This window comes from Rhineura floridana, chromosome 13 (genome assembly GCF_030035675.1).
Source record: "Rhineura floridana isolate rRhiFlo1 chromosome 13, rRhiFlo1.hap2, whole genome shotgun sequence".
Taxonomy (NCBI): Eukaryota; Metazoa; Chordata; class Lepidosauria; order Squamata; family Rhineuridae; genus Rhineura; species Rhineura floridana.
The window spans coordinates 2,486,104-2,509,624 of record NC_084492.1 but is presented as its reverse complement, the minus strand read 5'-3'; the positions used below and the strand labels follow the sequence as shown (position 1 = coordinate 2,509,624).

At 43.9% G+C, this 23,521-nt stretch overlaps 1 protein-coding gene across 2 annotated transcripts in view; it reads left to right on the top strand.

Moving 5' to 3' along the window:
• Positions 1-23,521, top strand: part of HYDIN (HYDIN axonemal central pair apparatus protein) — a 426,739-nt gene that overhangs the window by 87,230 nt on the left and 315,988 nt on the right. For both annotated transcript variants that reach the window (XM_061594057.1, XM_061594056.1), the window contains exons 8-9: positions 2,313-2,496; positions 18,984-19,083. In XM_061594057.1, the coding sequence (XP_061450041.1) occupies positions 2,313-2,496; positions 18,984-19,083 (284 nt within the window). The remainder of the gene's footprint in view (positions 1-2,312; positions 2,497-18,983; positions 19,084-23,521) is intronic.

The following is a 23,521-nucleotide window of genomic DNA, read 5'->3' as shown; positions in this document are numbered from 1 at the left end:
TGTTGCTACACTTGTACTGATTCAATCAAGCATGAAAACTGTGGGCTATCTTCACACATTGCTTGGCAGGAGACCTCAGTTTGCCAATGAATATATATGTAAAAGCAAGCCATTCTAACCTTTTTTTGGGGGGGGGTCAGCTGTATATTTAAACCATTTTGTTTGTCCCTTCTTTATTCTTTCTATCCTTTCCCTTGGTTTTCATCTTTTTTTAGGATCTTGAAATGATATATATCTTGGTATTCTTTCTAATTTTATGTTAGCTATGGGAAGTTTTGTATTAATTAAATTTACACAGAGGTTTTTTAAAATTGATGGTTTGCACCTAAAAATGAAGTGTGTGAAGAAGAGGCCCTGAGATTCTAGAATTTAGGATAGTATTTGGTCCAAGGCTATGGTCTGAAGGCATCTAAGGCCACCATTTTGCTGAAGCTAAGCAGGTCTGAGTCTGGTCAGTGCCTGGATGGGAGGCCGACTGGGAACCACACATATGCCATCTTGGGTTCTATGATGAAAGAAAGATGGGGTATAAATTTAATAAATAAATAAATAAATAATATTTTAATTGTCCTGAATTATTAGTTGCCCAGATATTGGGATATGACTTGTAAACAGGGTTAGCCCTACTATTAAGCAGAGTGACACAGCCATCTCTCATGGCAGAAGTTGAGGGGCGAGGAGCAGAGAGAAGTATGTGTGCCTTCATGCAGCACACCCTAAGCTAGCTTGCCATCCTTGGGTACAGTGGAAGATGTTATCTCATCAGTAGTGCTAAAATAAGATTCATCTGCCAGTTTGGTTGGCTCTTGGAGGAGGGAGTTGCTATCTTGTCCTTTGCTTCAGGCAGCAAAATGTATTGGGTTGGCCCTGCATGTTAAGCTTTGAAAACATACAGGCCACCACCTTAGAGCCTTCTGTGGTGCTGGGACATCTTTAGGAGGGACCCAGCCAGTTCTGTACAACTTGTGTGAGGCCCACTAAGCCAAAGGCACCTGCCCACCACTACTCATTAGAACCTGTTTTTGTAGCTTACTTGCTTGCTTGGGTCTCAAGTTGTGCTGGTCTTATCCAAGCGCTTCGTGGAAAGGTGGATTTAAGGGCTTGGTGAAACCCCTTTCTTCCTTTATGGACACTTTTACCTTGTCATGAGAATTGATAATGGCTGAAGAACCTCCACATCTAAAGTGTGTCAAAAGTCTGGTCTACCTGGCAAAAGAGGCAGGCCTCTTCTGCTCTTGACTTCCTGTGAAGTCACCAGGGAATCGTTTCTCATTCTGGAGGCATTAAGGAGGAAAATAATTCAGAGAAACTTTCCAAAAGCAGTGCAGTGAGGCTATTAAATTTACACAGCTTTAGATATACACTTGGAAGGCTTGTGGCTGGGTAAGGAGTGAAGGGTCCTTGGCAACAGGAAGGTATGTGGAACCTTCTAACAGTTCAGTTACTATGCAAAATGGCCTGAGAGCATCCGTTGGTCTTTATCTTCCTCACTTTCTTGCTTCACTGCCTTGCCAAGGAGAACTTTCAGGATAGGCACCACCAAGGCATCACTGTATTTCACATTTTCACCTGATGAAAGTTAGCCATGGCTGCTTTATAGATGAAAAGTTTCTTCATTGTTGAAGTGGATTCAGTCTCCCTGCACATTTTCCCATGAGGATGCTAAACCAGGCTTTGCTTTAGTAAGGCATTCTTTGTTGCTGAAGGGGAAAAAGAGGACCCTGCATTTCACCTGGGACTGATTTTTCTTGACCTTCTCCATTGGTTTGGCAATCCTTAATGTCCAAGATGGGTATCTCCCTGCTTCGGAGCATGGAGTAGCAAATGTACTTGAATTAGTTGTTGCAACCCTTCATTTCATTATCATGCACTGTCAACATGGCCAGAATAAGAGAACAGCTAAGGGAAGAGAGAAGAGGGGCATGGCCTAAAGCAGCCTTCCTCAACATAGTTCCCTCTCAATGTTTTGGACTATGGCTCCCATCATTTTTGGCCCTTGGCTATGCTGGCTCGGGCTGATGTGTACTGAAGTCCAAAATATCTGGTGGGTGCCAGGTGCGGGAGGCTGACCTGAATTCAACAGTTATAAAAGATCCTGTGGCTGCAACTTGATGTGTTGGCTGTCAGAGCTTAGGGGACAGGGCTCAGCATTCCCTCCTGGGAGGCCCTTGAAAACCTGTTTTTTGTCCTGCAAGCAAATGCCAGTTCTAGCCTGAGAGTTCCAGCCATCCTTGCTTTCCCCCGTCTGCTGAGGTTCCAGTTTGCAACCAACATGATCTATTTCCTCTTTTTTCTCCCCCCTGTGGCTCCAGGCTGTGCCATACACTGCAGGCTGAAGAAGAATGTGTGCTTGATCAGCTTCTGGCCGAGTGCAATATGAATCCTGCGCTTCGTGAGCATCTCTCCATTGTCACCCGTACCTTTCAGAACCGCCAGGCCACAGTACATGAAGATTCCATGCTCTTCAACAATAACACCTTTACCATTGAACCTGTGGTAAGAAACTGTGCCTGAAAATAATGACAAGCATAGGAATGCTAATACTAAGGGTAGAAACACACTCACTGTACGTCTCCAACTCTCTCTTCTGAAAATGGGGGCACACAATGCTATTCAGTCTCTGCCCCCTTTTAGTGTAAATCCTGGTGGGCGCAGCTTTAAAAAGTTTTTTTAAAATTCAGTTTCAAAGATTTTACAACTAATCAGCTGATCAACCCGTTACCCCTCCTCTAATGGAAATGCTTTGATCTGGCAACAGGTGTATTTACAGCTTAATTGTATGCTGTGTGTTCCAAAGCAGCTTTTAGGTATTATCTTTGTAATCCCCATGCAAAATCTGTAAGGGAGGTTTTCTTACTTTCATTCTATTAAGGTATTCAGAACAGTGTAAAATTGTATTTAACAATTATTCTCCTCTTACTAAAGATGGAAGGCAGACCAAGAAACCCTTTACTTTGGTAAAGCGGGTTCAGAAGAGGGCGACGAGGATGATAGCCGGTATGGAGAACAAGTCTTATGAGGAAAGGTTGAAGGAACTTGGCATGTTCAGTCTGGTGAAGAGAAGGCTGAGGGGTGACATGATTGCACTCTTTAAGTACCTGAAGGGCTGTCACATAGAGGAGGGTACAGATTTGTTCTCTGCTGCCCCAGAGGGTAGGACTAGGTCTAATGGTTTTAAGTTACAGGAGCGTAGATTCAGATTGGACATTAGAAGGAACTTCTTGACAGTAAGGGCAGTTTGGCAATGGAACCGACTGCCTAGGGAGGTGGTGGGATCCCCTTCGCTGGATGTCTTCAAGCAGAGGCTGGACGGCTGTCTGCGGGAGATGCTCTAGCTGTGGAATTCCTGCTGTGAGCAGGGGGTTGGACTCGATGGCCTACAAGGCCCCTTCCAACTCTATGATTCTATGATTCTACTTGAGTTAAGCTGATTGAGGGGCTCATGCAGGGGTGTACTTGTCCAGGGTCGTGGAGGATCTTAGACCCCTTATATTTTGGGGAACAGGGTCCCAGCAGGGTCCCTATGTCTCCAGCATCCTATGAGCCGATCAGCATGAAAGGGGAGTATGTTAGCCACTGAAAAAAGTCTTCTAACATGCTTCCTCGTCCTTTCCTGCTGATTGGAGCCAATCAGAATGAAAGGAAGTGAGTCAGCCACTGAGAAGAGTCTTCTCAGCAGCGAACATTCTCCTCTTTCATGCTTATTGGTTCCTAGAGATGTCTGTTGTTGTGGGAGAAGACATTAACCAGGATCTCATTCTTAACCCAGCAGCGAAAAGGGGGGAGGGTGTGTGGCTGTAACTAACATGAAGGGACTCTGCACTTTTGAATTTGCCACTATGCTACTGGTCATGGATTTGGCAAAGTGCAAGACTTGCTGCCACTGTGATGGATAAGGCCAGTGAAGCACCCCAGCTATGCCAGCAGAATGCTCTGCCAGTGCAGCCATTTTATCACCAAAGATAAGTTAGCAGAAAATGGTTAAAACAGTGCAGAGTCCTGGATAGGATGGGCATAGCACTGGGAAGAAACCATATCATAGATTCCTTAAGACCATGACCACACCTCTGTCAGCAGTGGAACAGTACACCCATCTTGAATCCATTGAATTGAAGAGTTGGAAGGGACCTTGAAGGTCACCTCTGCAATGCAGGATGAAACTACCGCATCCCTGACAGATGGCCATCCAATGGTTGCTTAAATGCCTCCAGAAAAGGAGAGCAGAGGGGGCGTGGCCAGCAAGGCTACAAGATGGCTGCCTAGTTTCCCAGCTCTGCTCTCCTCTAGATAATGTTCCCAAATTAAACACCATAATTTCTAAAATTTTACTTCTCTTTATAAGCTACCCCCCTCCAGGATATGCTACCGACCATTTCTAAAGCAAAAGAAAGGGGCTTAATGGCTATTTTCAGCCCTTCGAAACAGACTGTCTGATAGCGACAAAGAGATTAGTGGTAGACAACATGGTGCCTGGCCAGGCAAAAAACTCCCACGCAGCTACCCAAGAACCTGGAACTGCACCTCTTAACTTTCGTGAGGAATTAGCTATGCAAATGTAAAATTTACATTTACATTTACAATTTAGACTTTTAAAAGGAGAAATGGAAAGCTGTTGGGAAGCAAAATTAAAACCTCTAGAGCACCCTTTCCCAACCAGTGTGCCTCCAGATGTTGTTGGACCACAACTCCCATCAGCCTCAGCCAACATTGCCAATGGTCAGGAAAGATGGGAGTTGTGGTCCAACAACATCTGGAGGCACACTGGTTGGGAAAGGCTGCCTTAGAGGATCAAATTGAGTCTTTTGGCAACAGACTGGGGGATATAGCAGCCTCAGCATCAGAAGCCTTGGATTTGGGGCTGGCTAACATGAAAGAAATTCTTTCATTCAAACATGAGAAGAAAATGATAAAAAACAAACTTGAAGAAATGCAGGATTGGGCCCGTCGCTCAAACGTATGCTTTCGTGGCATTAAAGAAGGATCTGAAGAGCACTCAGCATCCATGACTGCTTTTATTGTGGCGTGGCTTGCAACTGTGATCCCAGAGTTTGAACTTCGTGCCGCAGATTTAGAACGGGCATATCGGGCACTGGCAGCAAAACCTAAGGACGGAGCTCCTCCGAGGGACATTATAGTATGTTTTGCACCATATACTGAAAAGGAAGAGCTTATGTCACGAGTGCAAAATATGAAGGAATTAACATATAATGGACAAACTGTGCTGACTTTACATTATTTTTGCCCCAAGACCCTGCAACAATGAAGAGAGCTCTGCTCCATCACAATGGTGCTACAAAAGGCTGGTATAAAATATAGATGGGGATTCCCTTTTAGATTAATAGTTATTCGTAACAGTCAACAACTTACCACAACATTGTCTAAAAACGCCGTACCTTTACTCACTGCTTGCGGTTTGGAACGGCCAGAGACTCTAGCAATGGAGAATGAAGAAGGCGCGGAGACGGAAAACAATGGGCACAATAAAAATCAAGCCTGGAAAACCAAACACTCAAAGATAGCATCCAAGTTGCGAAACACATTCACAAAGAATACTTCGTGACTGCCAGTTCGACAGGATGATGGCACCATCATCACTCACCAAATATTTAACTTTTGTTCATCCACAATAGGACACAGACCATTTTATACTCACTACCAGGCAGAGATTACCGAATCAGGATCATAATAAGAGGTGATAAAGATGTTTCTTTTTCCCTGCTTGTTTCTTTTAACATATTTTAGACTTCATATTGTTGAAATGGGAACTGGAAAAAACAGTGCGAAGGGATTCCCCTTTCATGCACTGATTTAATCAGATGTAATATTGTTTATCTGGAGGAGGGAAGGGGGTTTGGGGGACTATTGTTTCTATATAGCATTTATCAGTTTTCTTTGCACAAGGAACTTTCCCCCTTATAATTTGCATACCAAGATGGGTGTAAGATTCAATTTTAAAGTGTGTGCTATGAAGCACAGGCGCTGGCTGGGTTATAGACCTAAAGCCAGTTATGACTGAATGGATGTGTTGGGTTCATGGTTGTTAATCTGGTTAACTTGTTTAGGTTTAGGGATGTTGGGGAGTTGGTTGAGGGGGGTTGGGAAAATTAGGGAGGGAAGAAGGGAACAGCCCAAAGGCTTATATCACTGTCACAGCAGTATCCAAGTCTACTTTCACTAGTTAGAAAGGTAGGTATACAAGGATAATCAGAGTATGTTCTGTTGTCGAACAGCTCTTACCATTGCTTTCTTGCAATTTTCACCCTCTGGTTCCTGTTCTGCCCTCTGGAGCAATGGACAAATCTGCTCTGTCTTCTGCATGGAAGCCCTTCAGATATTTGCAGACCACTATCATGTCTCCCATTAAGCTTCTTTTTTCCAGGTTAAACATACACAGCTCCTTCAACTGCTGTTCTGTGGGCACCAATTAAGGTATGGCTTGCAAGCAGAAAAGCTTATAATTATTGCTGATGTCTGTGGACTTTCCAAAGCCGTATGCCTTGGGCAATGTCTTCATAGGATCCTAGAATTGGGAAGGGGGCCTTGTAGGCCATCTAGTCCAGCTTGCTGCTCAGTGTGGGAAATCCAGTGCTAAAGAATGTCCTGCAACAGATAACTGTCCAGCCTCTGTGTGAAATCCTTCAGTGAAGGGACAAGTAAACCAGGAAAACTAACTAGGCAACATCCTTTTCAGTCGTCTCTGCAGCTGCTACTTCAGTGACCCTGTGGGCTCCCACAGGTGAAGTGTTAGTAAAGAGTAAATGGTAAATCTAAGTTCTTTGTGATCTGGTCTGATCTTCTTGTTGTATGGAAGAAGTAACTAGTTGACAGATTCTAATACTTTTTTTAAAAAATGACAGATTCTAATACTAAAGGGTTCAGGAAGAATAAAGGAACCCATCTGAAAAGAAAAACAGAACATGTTTGTGGAAAATAAAAATGCAAACAATCTGAGCAGCTTTCCAAGCCCCTGGGAAACAAATGGTTATGCAACTCTGACTTTCTGAGTACATCTCAAATTTAGCTTTAGTTTTGCAAAGAAGGAATGATATTTCAGCAAAAAGCTGTGGGGGAAGCTCAGGTGGTTCTTGCTTCTGACTGCTGAATAGCTTTGATGCCATTTACAACAAGTCACATTGTGAACATGTGCAAGCTGACTCCTTGGAAATGGAAACCAGAAGCAAAGGAAAGGAAGGTGTGCACTACTATTGCACTGTCCTTGACAGAACATCACTGCCCTGTCATTGTTCATTACTCTTTCCTTTAATTATGCTGATCTATCAGCACAACTTTTTAATACCCTTTTGCTAGATTGTTGCAGCTGGTAAGGAAAAGTTGAAGTGAGCAAAATTGTGGGTATCATAGATGTAGTTGCTTTAGACTTGCTCTGCAACTCCAGGAACTCTTGGGTAAGACTGATTATCTAGATCCATTTCAAGCAGATTTCAGCCTAGTTTGGGCACAGAAACTGCCTTGATCACCCTGTGCTGGGAAACAAAGGGAATGCGACCTTATTGATTTTATTCTCTTGGACTTAGTAGCAGCTTTCACTGTCATTGGCCATGGCACCTTTCTGGATAGGTTGCCTGGATTAGGGATTGGGGTCATCATGTCATGGCCATTCGGTGCCTACCTGGACAGTTGACAGGGGACTACTGTTTGGCTACTCATTAGCATTTATGGAGTCTGGGAGTTGTAGTTCAACATCTGGAGGGCCAGACATTCCCCACACCTGATCTACATTGAACTGCAATTTGTGAGGTGAGGCAATGGGAGTGTTGAACTGGTATCTCAACTTGGTAATGGATTCAAAGGCCTATAAATTGAAGCAAAATTAATGCAAGAGGGGGTGCTCCTAAATTCAAGTTTGTTATTGGAGGTCCAAATGACTTCTGAGGCCTAGAGTGCCTTTCATCAGCTGAGGCTGGTGCACCAGCTATGACCCTTCCTGGACAAAGGTAGCCTGACCAGAGTGAATCATGCTCTAGTGATGTCCAGATTGGATGACTGTAATGATCGTTTATTTGTTACCCTTTATTAATTCTATTTATTAGTTGTTTGCTACCTGACTTACAACATAATCAAAATAATAGACATAAAACAAAACAATAACCACTTCCCTGCAGCCACAGAAAGCTTTGGCAGCACACTAATCTTGGCTGCCAATGCAAAATAAATAAAAATTCCTCACCCGTCCTCCAGCAGATAAAAAAATAAAATAAACACCCCCCCAGCCCAAAGTCAGATGTGTTGTTCTGGGAATTTCCCACTCCCCCCACCTAGGAGTCTTGGCCTCGAAGCCAGCTGCTGCCATCAGTGGGGGAGTGGGTCTTTCTCTGGGGTGGGCAGACAGCTCTGCTCTCCTTTCAGAGAGACTATTAGCAAAATGCAGAGCAGTTGTAGGTGGGAAGAAATTTGCTCTGCAGGTGTTCCAGCTACTGAATATCTCCTGCTGCTGTTTATTGTATATAGGAACGTACATAGGGATACCTTTGATGACTGTTTAGAAACTGCCCTCTGTTCAAATACAGTGACGGGCAGAATAATTCAACTCAGGGGAAGCTGGCAGAAGGGGTGCTGGTGTAAGAGGAGCTGGCAGGAAGGTCTGCAGCATCCAACTGACATTTGGAAGCCTCAGGGCCAGCTGAATGCTGGCTCAGCCGGGAGCTGCGCACAGGGACTGGAAAGTAAAATCTGGCTCTCACAAATACCCCTACCAGGAGTAAGCACTCTCCATGGACTTCCATTGTAATTATTTTCTTAAACCAACCTTTTCTCAGTGTAACTTTTACCAGGATCTGGACCTGCACGAGTGCTCCAAACATGAATTGGATGTAGCCCAACTCTCCACCCGTGCAATCCCTCCTCCAGTACGCCCCTAGAATGCCCCTTTTCCAAGCCTTCTACTGGCTTCCACTGGCTCCCCTTCCACCAGGCTTGGCTTCCCCAGCAGACCCCTGGCTGAGCCGGGATCAGGGGCTTCTGCTGGTATAGCCCAGCATAACCTGGCTGAGCCAACTCCCCCAAGCCCGGTGTAAATAGCAGTTGGATTGCGCTCTAGGTTGCTAACTGGTTTTTGGTGTTGACATCACATCCTACTAGTGCTTAAATAGCTCTGCTAGCTCCTGGACACAATTCAAGGTGTGGATACTACTTATCTTCAAAACCCTATATGGATTGGGACTGGAGTCTGGACTATACCTGAAGGATCACCTGTCTCCATAATAACCTGTCCATATGTTATGATCTTCATAGAGTCACAACTCTGGGAAGGAAAGCAACATGAGAAAGGGCCTTGAAACCTTTTTTAAAAAAATGTTTCTAGGTCTTTTAATAGTGCTACTCCTGAAATAGTTTACATGCTGTTTTTATCCTGAGATTATTTTTTGATGGATGGATGGATGGAATCTAAATCCCATAATAAATAGTGTGGGGTTGGGTATGTGTCTTGGAACACACCAAAATGCTCTTGCCCTGAGGAGAGGGGTTGTGTTCTTTTATGCCATGCTCCCACAGCCTGGCATTCTCCAGATGTTTTGAACTACAGCTCCCATCAGCCTCAGCATCATAAGGCTGTACTGGCCAGGGTTGATGGGAGTTGTAGTCCAAACATCTGGACAGTGCCAGATTGGGGGAGGCTGCTTTATGCACACTACCCCTTAAGAACTCTCTCTCCACCTAGCCTACCAATAACTGAAGAAAGAACAAACTCTAATGTACTTTAAAGCAATCCAAGGAGGGTGTTTTTTTTTTGCAGAATAGGAACTCTGCATGAGCAAAGTGATAGTTGTAAGCAAGCCACCCCTTACACGGATGGCCTGCAGCTGTGCTCTTGGTGGGGCTCTAAAGACTGAGGTTTAAAAGCCTTAAAAGGTTCTAAACATAAAAAGCTGAAACAACCTCTGTGCATCAGCTCCCAGATTTGTGTATCCTCTAACTCCCCTCCCCCCTTTTAGGTCTCAGAGGAGAAGAGACACCTGATGGTGCATTAATGACTCTGAAGGAACAGTATTATTATTATTGATGATGATGATGATGATGATGATGATTTATTGGATTTATTAGTCGCCCATCTGGGAGGTTGTCCAGCCACTCTGGGTGATGTACAGCCAAAAATATAAATTACATTAGACAATAAGCGTAAAAACATTAGCACATTAAAATCACAACCAATAGCTACAGAACCTACAGAACCTAGCCCACCTCAAAAGCCTGTTTGAACAGTCAGGTCTTCAAGGCCTGGTGGAAACTCATCATAGAGGGGGCCTGGCGGAGGTCATTTGGTAAAGAATTCCATAAGGTGGGGGCTACAATTGAAAAGGCTCTCACCCTAGTCCTCACCAGTCTAGCTGCTTTGACTGGTGGGATAAAGAGTAGGCCTTTCGAGGCCAATCTTGTTGAGCGGCACCCATGCTGCTGCTGAAGGCGTTCCTTTAAGTAAGCTGGGCTGGCACCATATAGGGTCTTAAAGGTTAAAGTTAATACCTTGAATTGGGCCCAGAAAACTACCGGTAGCCAGTGCAACTCCTTCAGCACTGGAGTGATATGATCTCAGCGGGGGCTGCCTTTAATAAGACGAGCCACCGCATTCTGTACCAGTTGCAGTTTCCGGACCGTTTTAGAGGGTAGCCCCATGTAAAGTGCGTTACAATAGTCTAGGCGAGAAGAGACCAGGGCATGTACCACTGAAGGGAGCAGATGGTTGGGAAGGTAGGGGTGTATCCTCCGTATCAGATGTAGTTGATATAGTGCCACCCGGCTCATAGCAGAAACCTGAGCCTCCATTGACAGCTGGAAGTCGAGAATGACCCCCAGACTGCGGATCTGGTATTTCAGGGGCAATTGTATCCCACTGAGCACCAGGTCGGTATCCCCCAATCTTCCCTTGTCTCCCACCAACAGTACCTCAGTTTTATCAGGGTTTAGCTTAGCTTATTCCTTCCCATCCAGTCACACACCAACTCCAGGCACTTGGATAGGGTTTCTACAGCCAGCAGCGGTGAAGATTTAAATGAGAGATAGATCTGCATGTCATCCGCATATTGGTGACATTGCAGGCTGGATCTCCTGATGATATCTCCCAGTGGCTTTATATAGATGTTAAACAGCATCGGGGAGAGGATGGAACCCTGAGGCACCCCACAAGTGAGAGGCCAAGGATCCGAAACCTCATCTCCCAACGCCACTCTCTGGTATCTCTCAGAGAGGAAGGAGCAGAACCATTGTAATACAGTGCCTCCTATACCTAACCTCTCCTGGCGATCCAGAAGGATACCGTGGTCAACAGTGTCAAAAGCTGCTGAGAGATCAAGGAGGACGAGGAGGGTACATTCGCCTCTGTTCAACGCCCTCCTCATATCATCCACCAGAGCAACTAAGGCTCTGTCCCATATCCAGGTCTGATAGTAAATGTCTGCTAATGTGCCTGTAATGCCCTAACACCCTTCCCTACTTTAAGGATCCTGATGTTATTAAGATAACCATGTGTGCTTGCTAGGAGACGTATCTCTGAGTGAGTGTCAGGTTTGTTCTGGATAGAATTCACAACCACCTGGAGGCTCTGGTGATCTCCTTCCTCCTGCTTCCGGGTAGAATGCTGTGCAAAAAGAGTCTTCTACAGTGCCCAGACCAAGGCAGTAGCTGGCATGAACATTAGGCAGCTGGTCCAGCCTGTCAAAACATGGCCAGGGACAACCCTCATGCTTATATAAACGGTGCTGATCAGCAATCTTCAGGTGATTGAAAAATATTAATTTCAGGTTATTAACTTTCAAGTTAAGCTTAATAACATGTGAAGGTGGCCTTTTGGTATTTTCTAAAGAGGAATAAATATTTTAGTCAGCAATTTATATGCTCTAATGGGGACCATTAGTGGCATTTCTTCTTACCTCTTGGCCTCATACCCCTTGCCAAGATCTGTTTCCAGCCCTGTCTGTTTCCCTGTCAGTGCTCCTGTGATGTATGGCACTTCCTACTTGTCTAGGCAGTGAGGTCAGACCATAATATCTTTCATAATTCTGTCTCAAAATGTGGGCTTGGAGTTCCTAAAGTCCCAAAGTCAGCTAAACTCTTATCAAAAAGTCACACTTAGCAAGTACATATTCACTAGGTTGAGCTTCTTTTAATTAACTGGATATGTCTTGCATTGGTCAATTCACTGATGAGTGAGTCTAGCCTAGCCCTAGAGCATTATGAGGGTGGGCTGCAAGAATCAATATGCTGGTGATTCCAACCAATAGGGGGGAAAGTAGCTGGAAATGTGTACTAAGGAGGCAACACAAAGGTGATGAGTTATTCCGGAGACTTCATACTTAACTGGGTGGTCTCACCTGGGTGTATTTAACTCCCTAGTTTCCTGGGGAAGTCATAGCGTAGAATGCCTCTTGAGTACAGGATGCTGGGAACAAACAACAGGGGAGGCCATACATCTTTGTGAAACAATTCTGACCTTCTTATTAGGCTGCATCCTGAGCTGTGGGAGGCAATAGGAAGGAGCTGGGCAGGTCAGCTCCATCTGTAAGGGCACCCATGGGGATGCTGATTGTGGCACAAAACGAGGACTGTGTAGCCAGCCTATCTGGATGCTTCCTAAACTCTGACCACATCAATGTGGTCTGATATTGTGTTGGCTCCTGGTAAGGGGTGCGAGACCCCGGCGCATGAGATGTCCACTCACCTGTATGTAAGTGACCATCTGGCACATAATCTGCACTTCCTAGCCCAGGTGCAGTTGAACCAGCTCATGTATGCAGTTTGTAAGCAGCGAGAGGAAAATGGCATGAGTGCTGGTAATCAACATGGTTTTATAAATAACAAATCATACCAGGCCAACCTGGTCTCCTTCTTGATATAACTTAATAATGGATTTAGTGGACAAAGGTCTTTCTTGATCCAACCAGTATATATCTTGACTTCAGCAACGCTTCTATCAGTATATGATTTGAAAGAAAGTAAGGTAAAAATAATAACTAGACCAATATTGGAATGTAGTGTTCTGTGATACTCTGCAGAGTGCAGTGCTACTGTCCTGGTGCCTTGGCCAATGAGCTGATGTAGGAGTAGACAGTATTACCTTCAGGTCTGAGGACAATACAATATATCCCCTGCCTGAGACCCTGGGGAGCCACTGCCAGTCAGTGTAGACTAGATAGTATTGAGCTAGATGGGCCAATGGGCTGACTGTGAGGCAGGTCCCTACATTCCATATAAAGTGTTACATACAGGAAAGAAGAAAGTCACAAGTATAAAAAAGGAGCAGGGCAGCCAAGGATCATTGTAGAAAAAGATTTAGTGGAGGCTCTGAGCTTGAGTCAACAATGTAGTTGCAGAGGCTCAAAGGCCAGTGCCGAGTGTCATATCCAAGTCTTGGAAAATTATAGCACTGCTTTGCCGAGCGCTGGTAAGCCAAGATAGCAATAAAATAAGCTGCCTGGGGAGGATCTGGGATCTTCTTCCTTGAAGGCCTTTAAGAAAGGGTTGGTCTTTCAGGAATGCTTTAGATGTCTTTGAGCAAAAGATGAGGTGCTACACTGGATCCTGTCCAACTGGTAATTCTATATTTTGGTCAGTTGCAACTCCTTATAGAGAGTTCCAGCAAACATGCACAACCTCCCCTTTAAGAGGAAATGCATGAAGCCAACTGTCATAAGAACATAAGAAGAGCCTGCTGGATCAGGCCAGTGGCCCATCTAGTCCAGCATCCTCTTCTCACAGTGGCCAACCAGGTGCCTGGGGGAAGCCCGCAAGCAGGACCCGAGTGCAAGAACACTCTCCCCTCCTGAGGCTTCCGGCAACTGGTTTTCAGAAGCATGCTGCCTCTGACTAGGGTGGCAGAGCACAGCCATCATGGCTAGTAGCCATTGATAGCCCTGTCCTCCATGAATTTGTCTAATCTTCTTTTAAAGCCGTCCAAGCTGGTGGCCATTACTGCATCTTGTGGGAGCAAATTCCATAGTTTAACTATGCGCTGAGTAAAGAAGTACTTCCTTTTGTCTGTCCTGAATCTTCCAACATTCAGCTTCTTTGAATGTCCATGAGTTCTAGTATTATGAGAGAGGGAGAAGAACTTTTCTCTATCCACTTTCTCAATGCCATGCATAATTTTATACACTTCTATCATGTCTCCTCTGACCCGCCTTTTCTCTAAACTAAATGCTGCAACCTTTCCTCGTAAGGGAGTCGCTCCATCCCCTTGATCATTCTGGTTGCCCTCTTCTGAACCTTTTCCAACTCTAGAATATCCTTTTTGAGATGAGGCGACCAGAACTGTACACAGTATTCCAAATGCGGCCGCACCATAGATTTATACAATGGCATTATGATATCGGCTGTTTTATTTTCAATACCTTTCCTAATTATCGCTAGCATGGAATTTGCCTTTTTCACAGCTGCCGCACACTGGGTCGACATTTTCATCGTGCTGTCCACTACAACCCCGAGGTCTCTCTCCTGGTCAGTCACCGCCAGTTCAGACCCCATGAGCGTATATGTGAAATTAAGATTTTTTGCTCCAATATGCACAATTTTACACTTGTTTATATTGAATTGCATTTGCCATTTTTCTGCCCATTCACTCAGTTTGGAGAGGTCTTTTTGGAGCTCTTCGCAATCCCTTTTTGTTTTAACAACCCTGAACAATTTAGTGTCATCAGCAAACTTGGCCACTTCACTGCTCACTCCTAATTCTAGGTCATTAATGAACAAGTTGAAAAGTACAGGTCCCAATACCGATCCTTGAGGGACTCCACTTTCTACAGCCCACCATTGGGAGAACTGTCCGTTTATTCATACTCTCTGCTTTCTGCTTCTTAACCAATTCCTTATCCACAAGAGGACCTCTCCTCTTATTCCATGACTGCTAAGCTTCCTCAGAAGCCTTTGGTGAGGTACCTTGTCAAACGCTTTTTGAAAGTCTAAGTACACTATGTCCACTGGATCACCTCTATCTATATGCTTGTTGACACTCTCAAAGAATTCCAATAGGTTACTGAGACAGAACTTTCCCTTGCAGAAGCCATGCTGGCTCTGCTTCAGCAAGGCTTGTTCTTCTATGTGCTTAGTTAATCTAGCTTTAATAATACTTTCTACCAGTTTTCCAGGGACAGAAGTTAAGCTAACTGGCCTGTAATTTCTGGGATCCCCTCTGGATCCCTTTTTGAAGATTGGCGTTACATTTGCCACTTTCCAGTCCTCAGGCACGGAGGAGGACCCAAGGGACAAGTTACATATTTTAGTTAGCAGATCAGCAATTTCACCTTTGAGTTCTTTGAGAACTCTCGGGCGGATGCCATCCGGGCCCGATGATTTTTCAGTTTTTATATTGTCCATTAAGCTTAGAACTTCCTCTCTCGTTACCACTATTTGTCTCAGTTCCTCAGAATCCCTTCCTGCAAATGTTAGTTCAGGTTCAGGGATCTGCCCTATATCTTCCACTGTGAAGACAGATGCAAAGAATTCATTTAGCTTCTCTGCAATCTCCTTATCGTTCTTTAGTACACCTTTGACTCCCTTATCATCCAAGGGTCCAATTGTCTCCCTAGATGGTCTCCTGCTTTGAATGTATTTATAGAATTTTTTGTTGTTGGTTTTTATGTTCTTAGCAATGTGCTCAAATTCTTTTTTAGCATCCCTTATTGTCTTCTTGCATTTCTTTTGCCAGAGTTTGTGTTCTTTTTTATTTTCTTCATTTGGACAAGACTTCCATTTTTTGAAGGAAGACTTTTTGCCTCTAAGAGCTTCCTTGACTTTGCTCGTTAACCATGCTGGCATCTTCTTGGCCCTGGCGGTACCTTTTCTGGTCTGCGGTATGCACTCCAGTTGAGCTTCTAATATAGTGTTTTTAAACAACTTCCAAGCATTTTCGAGTGATGTGACCCTCTGGAGTTTGTTTTTCAGCTTTCTTTTTACCAATCCCCTCATTTTTGTGAAGTTTCCTCTTTTGAAGTCAAATGTGACCGTGTTGGATTTTCTTGGCAATTGGCCAGTTACATGTATGTTTAATTTAATAGCACTGTGGTCACTGCTCCCAATCGGTTCAACAACACTTACATCTCGCACCAGGTCCTGGTCCCCACTGAGGATTAAGTCCAGGGTTGCCGTCCCTCTGGTCGGTTCCATGACCAACTGGTCTAGGGAATAGTCATTTAGAATATCTAGAAACTTTGCTTCTTTGTCATGACTGGAACACATATGCAGCCAGTCTATGTCCGGGTAGTTGAAGTCACCCATTACTACCACATTTCCTACTTTGGATGCTTCCTCAATTTCATATCTCATCTCCAGGTCTCCCTGAGCATTTTGATCAGGGGGACGATAGATCGTTCCCAGTATTAAGTCCCTCCTGGTATCACCACCCACAACGATTCTGTGGAGGAGTCTGCCTCTTTTGGGGTTTCGAGCTTGCTGGATTCAATGCCTTCTTTCACATATAGAGCGACTCCGCCACTAATACGTCCTTCCCTGTCCTTCCGATATAGTTTATATCCAGGGATAACGGTATCCCACTGGTTTTCTCCATTCCACCAGGTCTCCGTTATGCTCACTATATCAATGCTCTCCTCTAAGACCAAGCACTCCAGTTCTCCCATCTTGGTTCGCAGGCTCCTAGCATTAGCGTACAGGCACTTGTAAGCAGTGTCTCTCTTCAAGTGTCTTTGGCACTTGTGGTTAGGCCTGTGGTAATTTTGCTCTTCTGAATTGATATCCTGTGCCCCTGCTCTCACAATGCCTACTTCTAGGCCTACCCCTTTTAAAATTTCATCATTTCTTTGGTTTTTATCCCAGGGGGGAGGTTTATTCCGAACCGGACCTTTCTCAGCTCCTGTCGGGTTTCCCCCCTCAGTCAGTTTAAAAGCTGCTCTGCCACCTTTTTAATTTTAAGTGCCAGCAGTCTGGTTCCATTCTGGTTCAAGTGAAGCCCGTCCCTTTTGTACAGGCCCGGCTTGTCCCAAAAAGTTCCCCAGTGCCTAACAAATCCAAACCCTTCCACCCGACACCATCGTCTCATCCACTCATTGAGACTGCGAAGCTGGGCCTGTCTGGCTGGTCCTGCGCGTGGAACCGGTAGCATTTCAGAGAAAGCCATCTTGGAGGTCCTGGCTTTCAGCATCCTACCTAGCAACCTAAATTTTGCTTCCAGGACCTCACGGCTGCATTTCCCCATGTCGTTGGTGCCAACGTGCACCACGACCACTGACTCCTTCCCAGCACTGTCTACCAAACTATCTAAACGACGGGCGATATCCACAACCTTCGCACCAGGCAGGCAAAACACCTTGCGGTCTACACGCCCATCACACACCCCACTGTCTATGTTCCTAATGATCGAATCACCCACTACAAGGATCCCTCCAGCCCGTGGAGATAAATCCTCGGCACGAGAGGATAGCTGCTCATCCCCCAAGGAATGGGTCCCTTCTAAGGGATCGTTTCCCTCTTCCTCAGCTGGATGCTCTCCTTCCCCGAGACCGTCGTTGTCCATGATAGCAGGACAGCTATCATTGTTGGAGTGGGACACAGCTATAACGTCCCTGAAGGCCTCCTCCACACACCTCTCTGCCTCTCTCAGCTTTTCCAGGTCCACCACCACCTTGGCCTCAAGGAAATGAAGTCGTTCCCGGAGAGCCAGGAGCTCATTGCACCGAGAGCACACCCACGACTTCTGTCCAACAGGCAGATAGTCGTACATGCTGCAGGTGGTGCAAAACACTGGAAAGCCCCCACACCCCTGCTGGCTTCTTACCTGCATAGTTTTGTTTAAGGTTTATTACGTCAATGGGTTGGAGACTGCGGTTTAGTTGAGGTCAGGGAACAGACGGGCAGAGTGGGGGGCCCTGGCCTCCTCGCCCTGCTGCCGAACTCGCTCTGCTGCTTAACTCGCCTTGACGCTTTGTCAGCTGGGGCTCCCTCTAGCTCGTGGAGCAGGCCACGTCATCTCTGTTAGAGTAAACAAATATTGCATGGTCACTATAAGGGATATTTGGGAAATATCCCATGTACCTGTTAACCATGATGTAACTTCCTAATGGGTGGGGTTTAGTTACTTGACTTCCTCCTCCTCCTTTGTCCTGGGGGATTTTTGAATATTCTCCTTTGCTGATCTATCCACCATTGAGAGAGGCTGCATGGCACAGATGCTCTCTCTGCGACCATCCATACCAAACTGAAAATGGACTGAGACCATTTTTCTTTCATCTAAGCTAGAACCTATGTTTCTGAACATATGCAGAATTCGTGAGTAAACATTCTTTTCTTTTACCTAAAGGATTGTGTCTGTTGTTATTTATATAGAGAAAGGTGGGGCTGGTTTATATTCTCATTCTGCTGCTTGTATTTTTACAACTTTGCTAAGAAATAGGACCAACCAAATTAGTTCCTATTTCTGTGTGTATTTTTTATAATACCGAATATCTCCCCATATAACCCCTCTTTGACAGTAGTTGGGGGTGCTCATGCTGGCACCCAGGCCATTCTTCCTTGCATTTGTCCCTGGCACCTGCCACTTGGACAGATGCTGGCTCTGAACAAGGAGATCCCATTAAGCTATTAAGGCTCCATGCACAGACTGGATCAGGTAGGAGGAGCCTTGAGTGCATTGAACTAAGAAAGGATGGTGTGGGAGAGGCTTAGCAGGATGAGGGGGACACATAGCACCCCTACTTTTCAGAGACCCTAGATTTTGATAAACTGGGAAGTTCCTTGTTGGAATTTTTGGCCATAGAAGATAAAAGGTTGGAAATACCAGGAGTGGTAATGGGGATGATGGCCAAACAGTTTTGAAGTCTGTGTGAAACTACCTTCAAGTTAAACCATGCTGGAGCTGCAACTTCCAAGCCTAAAAAGGGGCAGAGTTTTACTAGGGTCACGTGTGTGGAGGCACGCTGAAGCAACACAGCCCCAAATGTTTCATTTTGAAAAGGCAGGGCTGAAAGAGCAGTGCTTAAAGCATTTTTGAAAGCCCTCACGTACCATTTCCCTTTTATCTTTAGGAAGGAGATGTTTGGCCCAATTCCACAACTGAAATCAGTGTGATCTTCAGGCCACAAGAAGCTGGGGTTTACAATCGAACTGTATACTGCGATATCTCAGGTATGACATTCACACCTCCCACTGTCATTATGTTCTGTTTCAGACTTCTTAAAGTCTGGTCTCCCAGTCTGGTGAGCCCAAGCACATGTAGGTTCTCAGTTACAACAGATGACTGCCAGCTTTATTCGGAGGTGCCCAGTGGAGTCTGAAGCACACATCCAAGTCTGCTGTGATTGACAGGATGAAAGAAACCAGCCCTAAGCATGTTTGTTTGCCTTTGCAGAGAAGCAAACTGTTGTGGGCCCTGGACTGATATATGTGACAGTCACATGATGAAGTTTCTCTGCCTGCTTCATACCTGTGATCAAGATGGCAGTAGGGAGGGGCACAAACTACAGGGGCCCACCATGAATGAGATCTCTACTAGGAAAGGTTTAACTAACCTGTTTTTTGACAAATGCAATTGCAAACCAGCTGTTTATTGTCCTGAATTGTTCAGCAGTGGGGATAGAGATGGATTATTTTATAGATATCTTATCTATACCTTATATGGAGGCATTCAAGAGGTACCTGTGATGGGGAATTTTGGGTTCTTGGACTGGGGGTCCTTGAAGAAATTGAAGACACAGGTTTGCATCAAAAAGGTAGGCCTTTATTCTTTACAAGAACATGCAGGGTCAGTCCCTCCAGAGTGCCTGGTGAGGACTGCAACGTGGCACTGTCTGCATGGATCTTTTATACAGTTCTGGGACAAAGAAATTAGGATTTCCCAATCATGAGGCTACAGCTAAGCATTATTATTATTATTATTATTAACTATATTTATACCCCGCCGTTTTTCCAAATTGGAACTCACGGCGGCTTCCAGATAAAAGACACATATAATTAAAACCTATCAAAAATAAAAGCATATAATACATAAATGAATAAGTATAAACAGATATAATTAAAAAATGAACTCTAGTTTAAAATAGCATTAAACTGTTCCTAATAATTAAAAACCATAATCATAAAATCAGAATAATTAAAAAATAAACTGGCAAGAACAATATAACATCCTTTTGGGCCTATCCTTGGCTGCCTTCGAAATCAAAGGCTTGCTGAAATAAGAAAGTTTTTAACTGTCGGCGAAAGGACTGCAGGGAAGGGGTCATTCTTATCTCCCTAGGGAGGGAATTCCAAAGCCTAGGGGCCACCACCGAGAAGGCCCTATCTCGTATTCCCACTAGTTGTACTTGTGCGGATGTAGGTATTGAAAGAAGGGCCTCTCCTGAAGATCTCAGGGTCCGGGCAGGCACATAGAGGGTGATGCGATCTGACAAATAGCCTGGACCCAAGCCGTTTACATAGAGATGCTGCTGCTTACATTATTATCCAGCCCAATCAGATGATATATTAGGTAATTCCAGTCTCTGGTTACAAGAACATGTGTACAGGTCACTATGCATCATAAGCAAACATCTTCTTTGTACCTTTGTTCTGTCTACTTGACTAATGTTACTACTATTCTGCTGTCCCCCCGGACTAATGTTTTGGTGCCTGTTACTCCTAAATATAATCTTATAACATTGAAATTGCTTTGCCATGCATACCCAGCCCATAACGTTATCATTGCTCCTGATTGGTCAGGCTTGCCCAGTCCATTTGTTGTTATAGAAACATCTTCTACATAGCTACTCCCTTAAGCAATATGACCATCAAATGTTAATCATATAAGGACCTGCGATTGCTCAAGTCAGGGTTGCTGAAAGTTCAAGGGAGAACATGTTGCTTCTTTATGATTTTTGTAATTCCTATAATTCTTAGAATACCTCTTCTTATATATATCTATATTGGAAATATTTGAGAATAGGAATATATATGAATTCCCCATATGCTAACCATAACCTTCCATCTTTATCATTGATTTAACAAGCCTAGCCGTCACATCTAGCCCTTGTTAAAATCTTTACTACATGCTTACTTGCTCACAAACAATATACTGATTAATCAAAAGTTAATCACACACAGGCCTGCTTGCTTCATTTCAGGAGTTCAGAAGTTCAGGCTGAACTTCACTTGTCCCTCTGAAGATGGTGAACACTGAATCTTTAAGGGTCTTACAGACCTGTGGGCCTATTGCTTTATTCCTTGTGATTGTCTTATAGTGTTAAGCATATACCTTCTAATATCTATGTTTATGTAGATATATAAAAGTTCTCCATTAGCTGGACAGCCACCTGTCGGGAATGCTTTAATTTGGATTCCAGCGTTGAGCAGGGAGTTGGATTCTATTTATTAAGAGATGTTTATACCAACTCCCACAACAGTCTTAAGATGGTATACAAAATCATAATTATAATATATTAATAAAAACACAAAGTATGCTTCGTGTGTCTCCAAAGGTTCCCATTGGAAGACATAATCCTGAAAGTTCAAAGTCATTTCAGAGTCATTGAACAGAATGCCAATAAAAATTGAGAGCTGAACATTATGCACAGATACATGTAATGAAGCCTGGGAAGCTGGGTTTTGTTTTGCCTTTTAGCGAAAAGCAACTTTGGGAGCTGGAAATTTTGATTGGAGAAGGGGTTGGGGGAGGGAAGGGGTGCTTCACTCTTTCTCCACCAGGCATTCTTCTGCTCCGCTGGTTTTCTCTCCACAGTGTTCCAAATGTTGCCACTGCAAACATTTTGAAGCCCCAATACACATCTGAGATCCTACAGGATGGGAAACTGGTATGTGTGTGGGCAATTTAGAGTGGAATAGAAGTAGGTAGGGAAGGGATTTAGTTTCACTTCTATGATACCCTGTAATCTTTTTAAAAAACAACCAAATCCTCATGGTCTTTGCAAGCATGCATAAACATGGTATGAGATCAACCACGTAAGAAGGCACATTGATCCACCAGGATTCTGTTGAAAGGGAACAAGAATTATATATTTGTTGACAATTTGCTAGTAATTCAGTGTAGAACTTGACTATTGATCCCCAGTATGAGGCTGGGAAGATCTAACATTTTATTTATTCATTTTTAGGACATTTCTATTCTGCCATTCTTGCATCTTGGAACTCAAGGCAGCATATGCTGGGGTAGGGGGTGGTTCCTAGGCAGCCTCCTCCAGACCCAGACTGCTTAGCTTCAGTGATAAAAACATTTGGAAGGATGGATGGAACTCTTAATACGAGAACAGCAGAAGTTCAAAGAGGGAAGCAAATTGAAAATAATTGCCCCCAGTCTTTATAATAACAATAGTATGAAAATAATTTATGAGGTATCTGAACAAACTCTAGGTCCTATATAACATGCATCAGAATAGGTAGGCAAAATGGTGCACCATCTAATTTAGACAATAAAATGTTAGAAACAAAACTAAGTACTGGAGAGGGAGAAAGCCAAATGCCATTGGAAATAGGCTAGCCAAAATACATGAATCTCAAAATTCTGTTATTAACAGAGGAAGAGAATCAATTGAATCACTATTGCTAGTAAAGTGCTCCATGTATAAGGAGTGATTAGAGAAAAAGCACAAAGATACAAAACAGGGAAGAGAGATGAGATTTAACATGCAGCAAAGTACTAAAAGACTGGAGAGGAAAACAGAAATAAATCTGTGGAAGGATAAGCAGGAGTTAGAGAATTAATGTTGCTTCTATAAGGAAAAAAGGGTTACCTTCATCATTCTTTGTTTCTGTTTCACAATGGTCCTGTGTTCAGCCAGGGGGTCTGGTAGCACCATGCCTTTTGTGCCAGCAGGGCAGCTCTCAGGTAGAATTTAGTGTACACTAGAGATGGAAAAGAAATTTGATTTAGTTCATTTAAAGCCGAATGTGCACTTCCTCAAACACTATGAGAACCGAAATTCAGCTATCCTTCAAAATTCACACTTATCCAAACATTGTTCTCTAAGCAATGTTTACAAAAATTTATATATTAGGGTAATCTTTCCCAACCTTTGGATCCCCAGATGTTGATGGACTACAATTCCCATCAGCCCCTGGCAGTATGACCAATGGTCAGGAATTATGGGAACTGTAGTCCAGCAGCCTCTGGGGACCCAAAGGCTGTATTAGAGGGAAGGTGCCCAAAATGAATATATTGATGAAAATAACATACAAAAATGCATTATATTAGAATAAATTGCTTGCAAGAAATGTATACATTAGTCAGAAATGCGTACAAAAATGTATTTATTAGAAGTTTGCACTAAAATGCTAAAAAATTTCCATGAGATTTTTTCTTTAAAAAATCACAAATTGCTGCAGGAATGTGAAGAACCAAATATAAGATTCACTAATTCATATGTTACCAAATTCTTCCAAGCTACACAGGAAGTGGATTGGACTGTGAAAGACCAACCCATATTGTGTTTGCATTTTTACAAATTTGTAGGACAGTACAATATCTCAGATATTAAATATCTTTGAGAGCGTTTAAGAAGCTGAGAGCAATGCCGTCACAAGTCTAGACCAAGAGTTTGAACTTGCAGGGGCACCCAAGGCGGAATGGTCAAAGCTG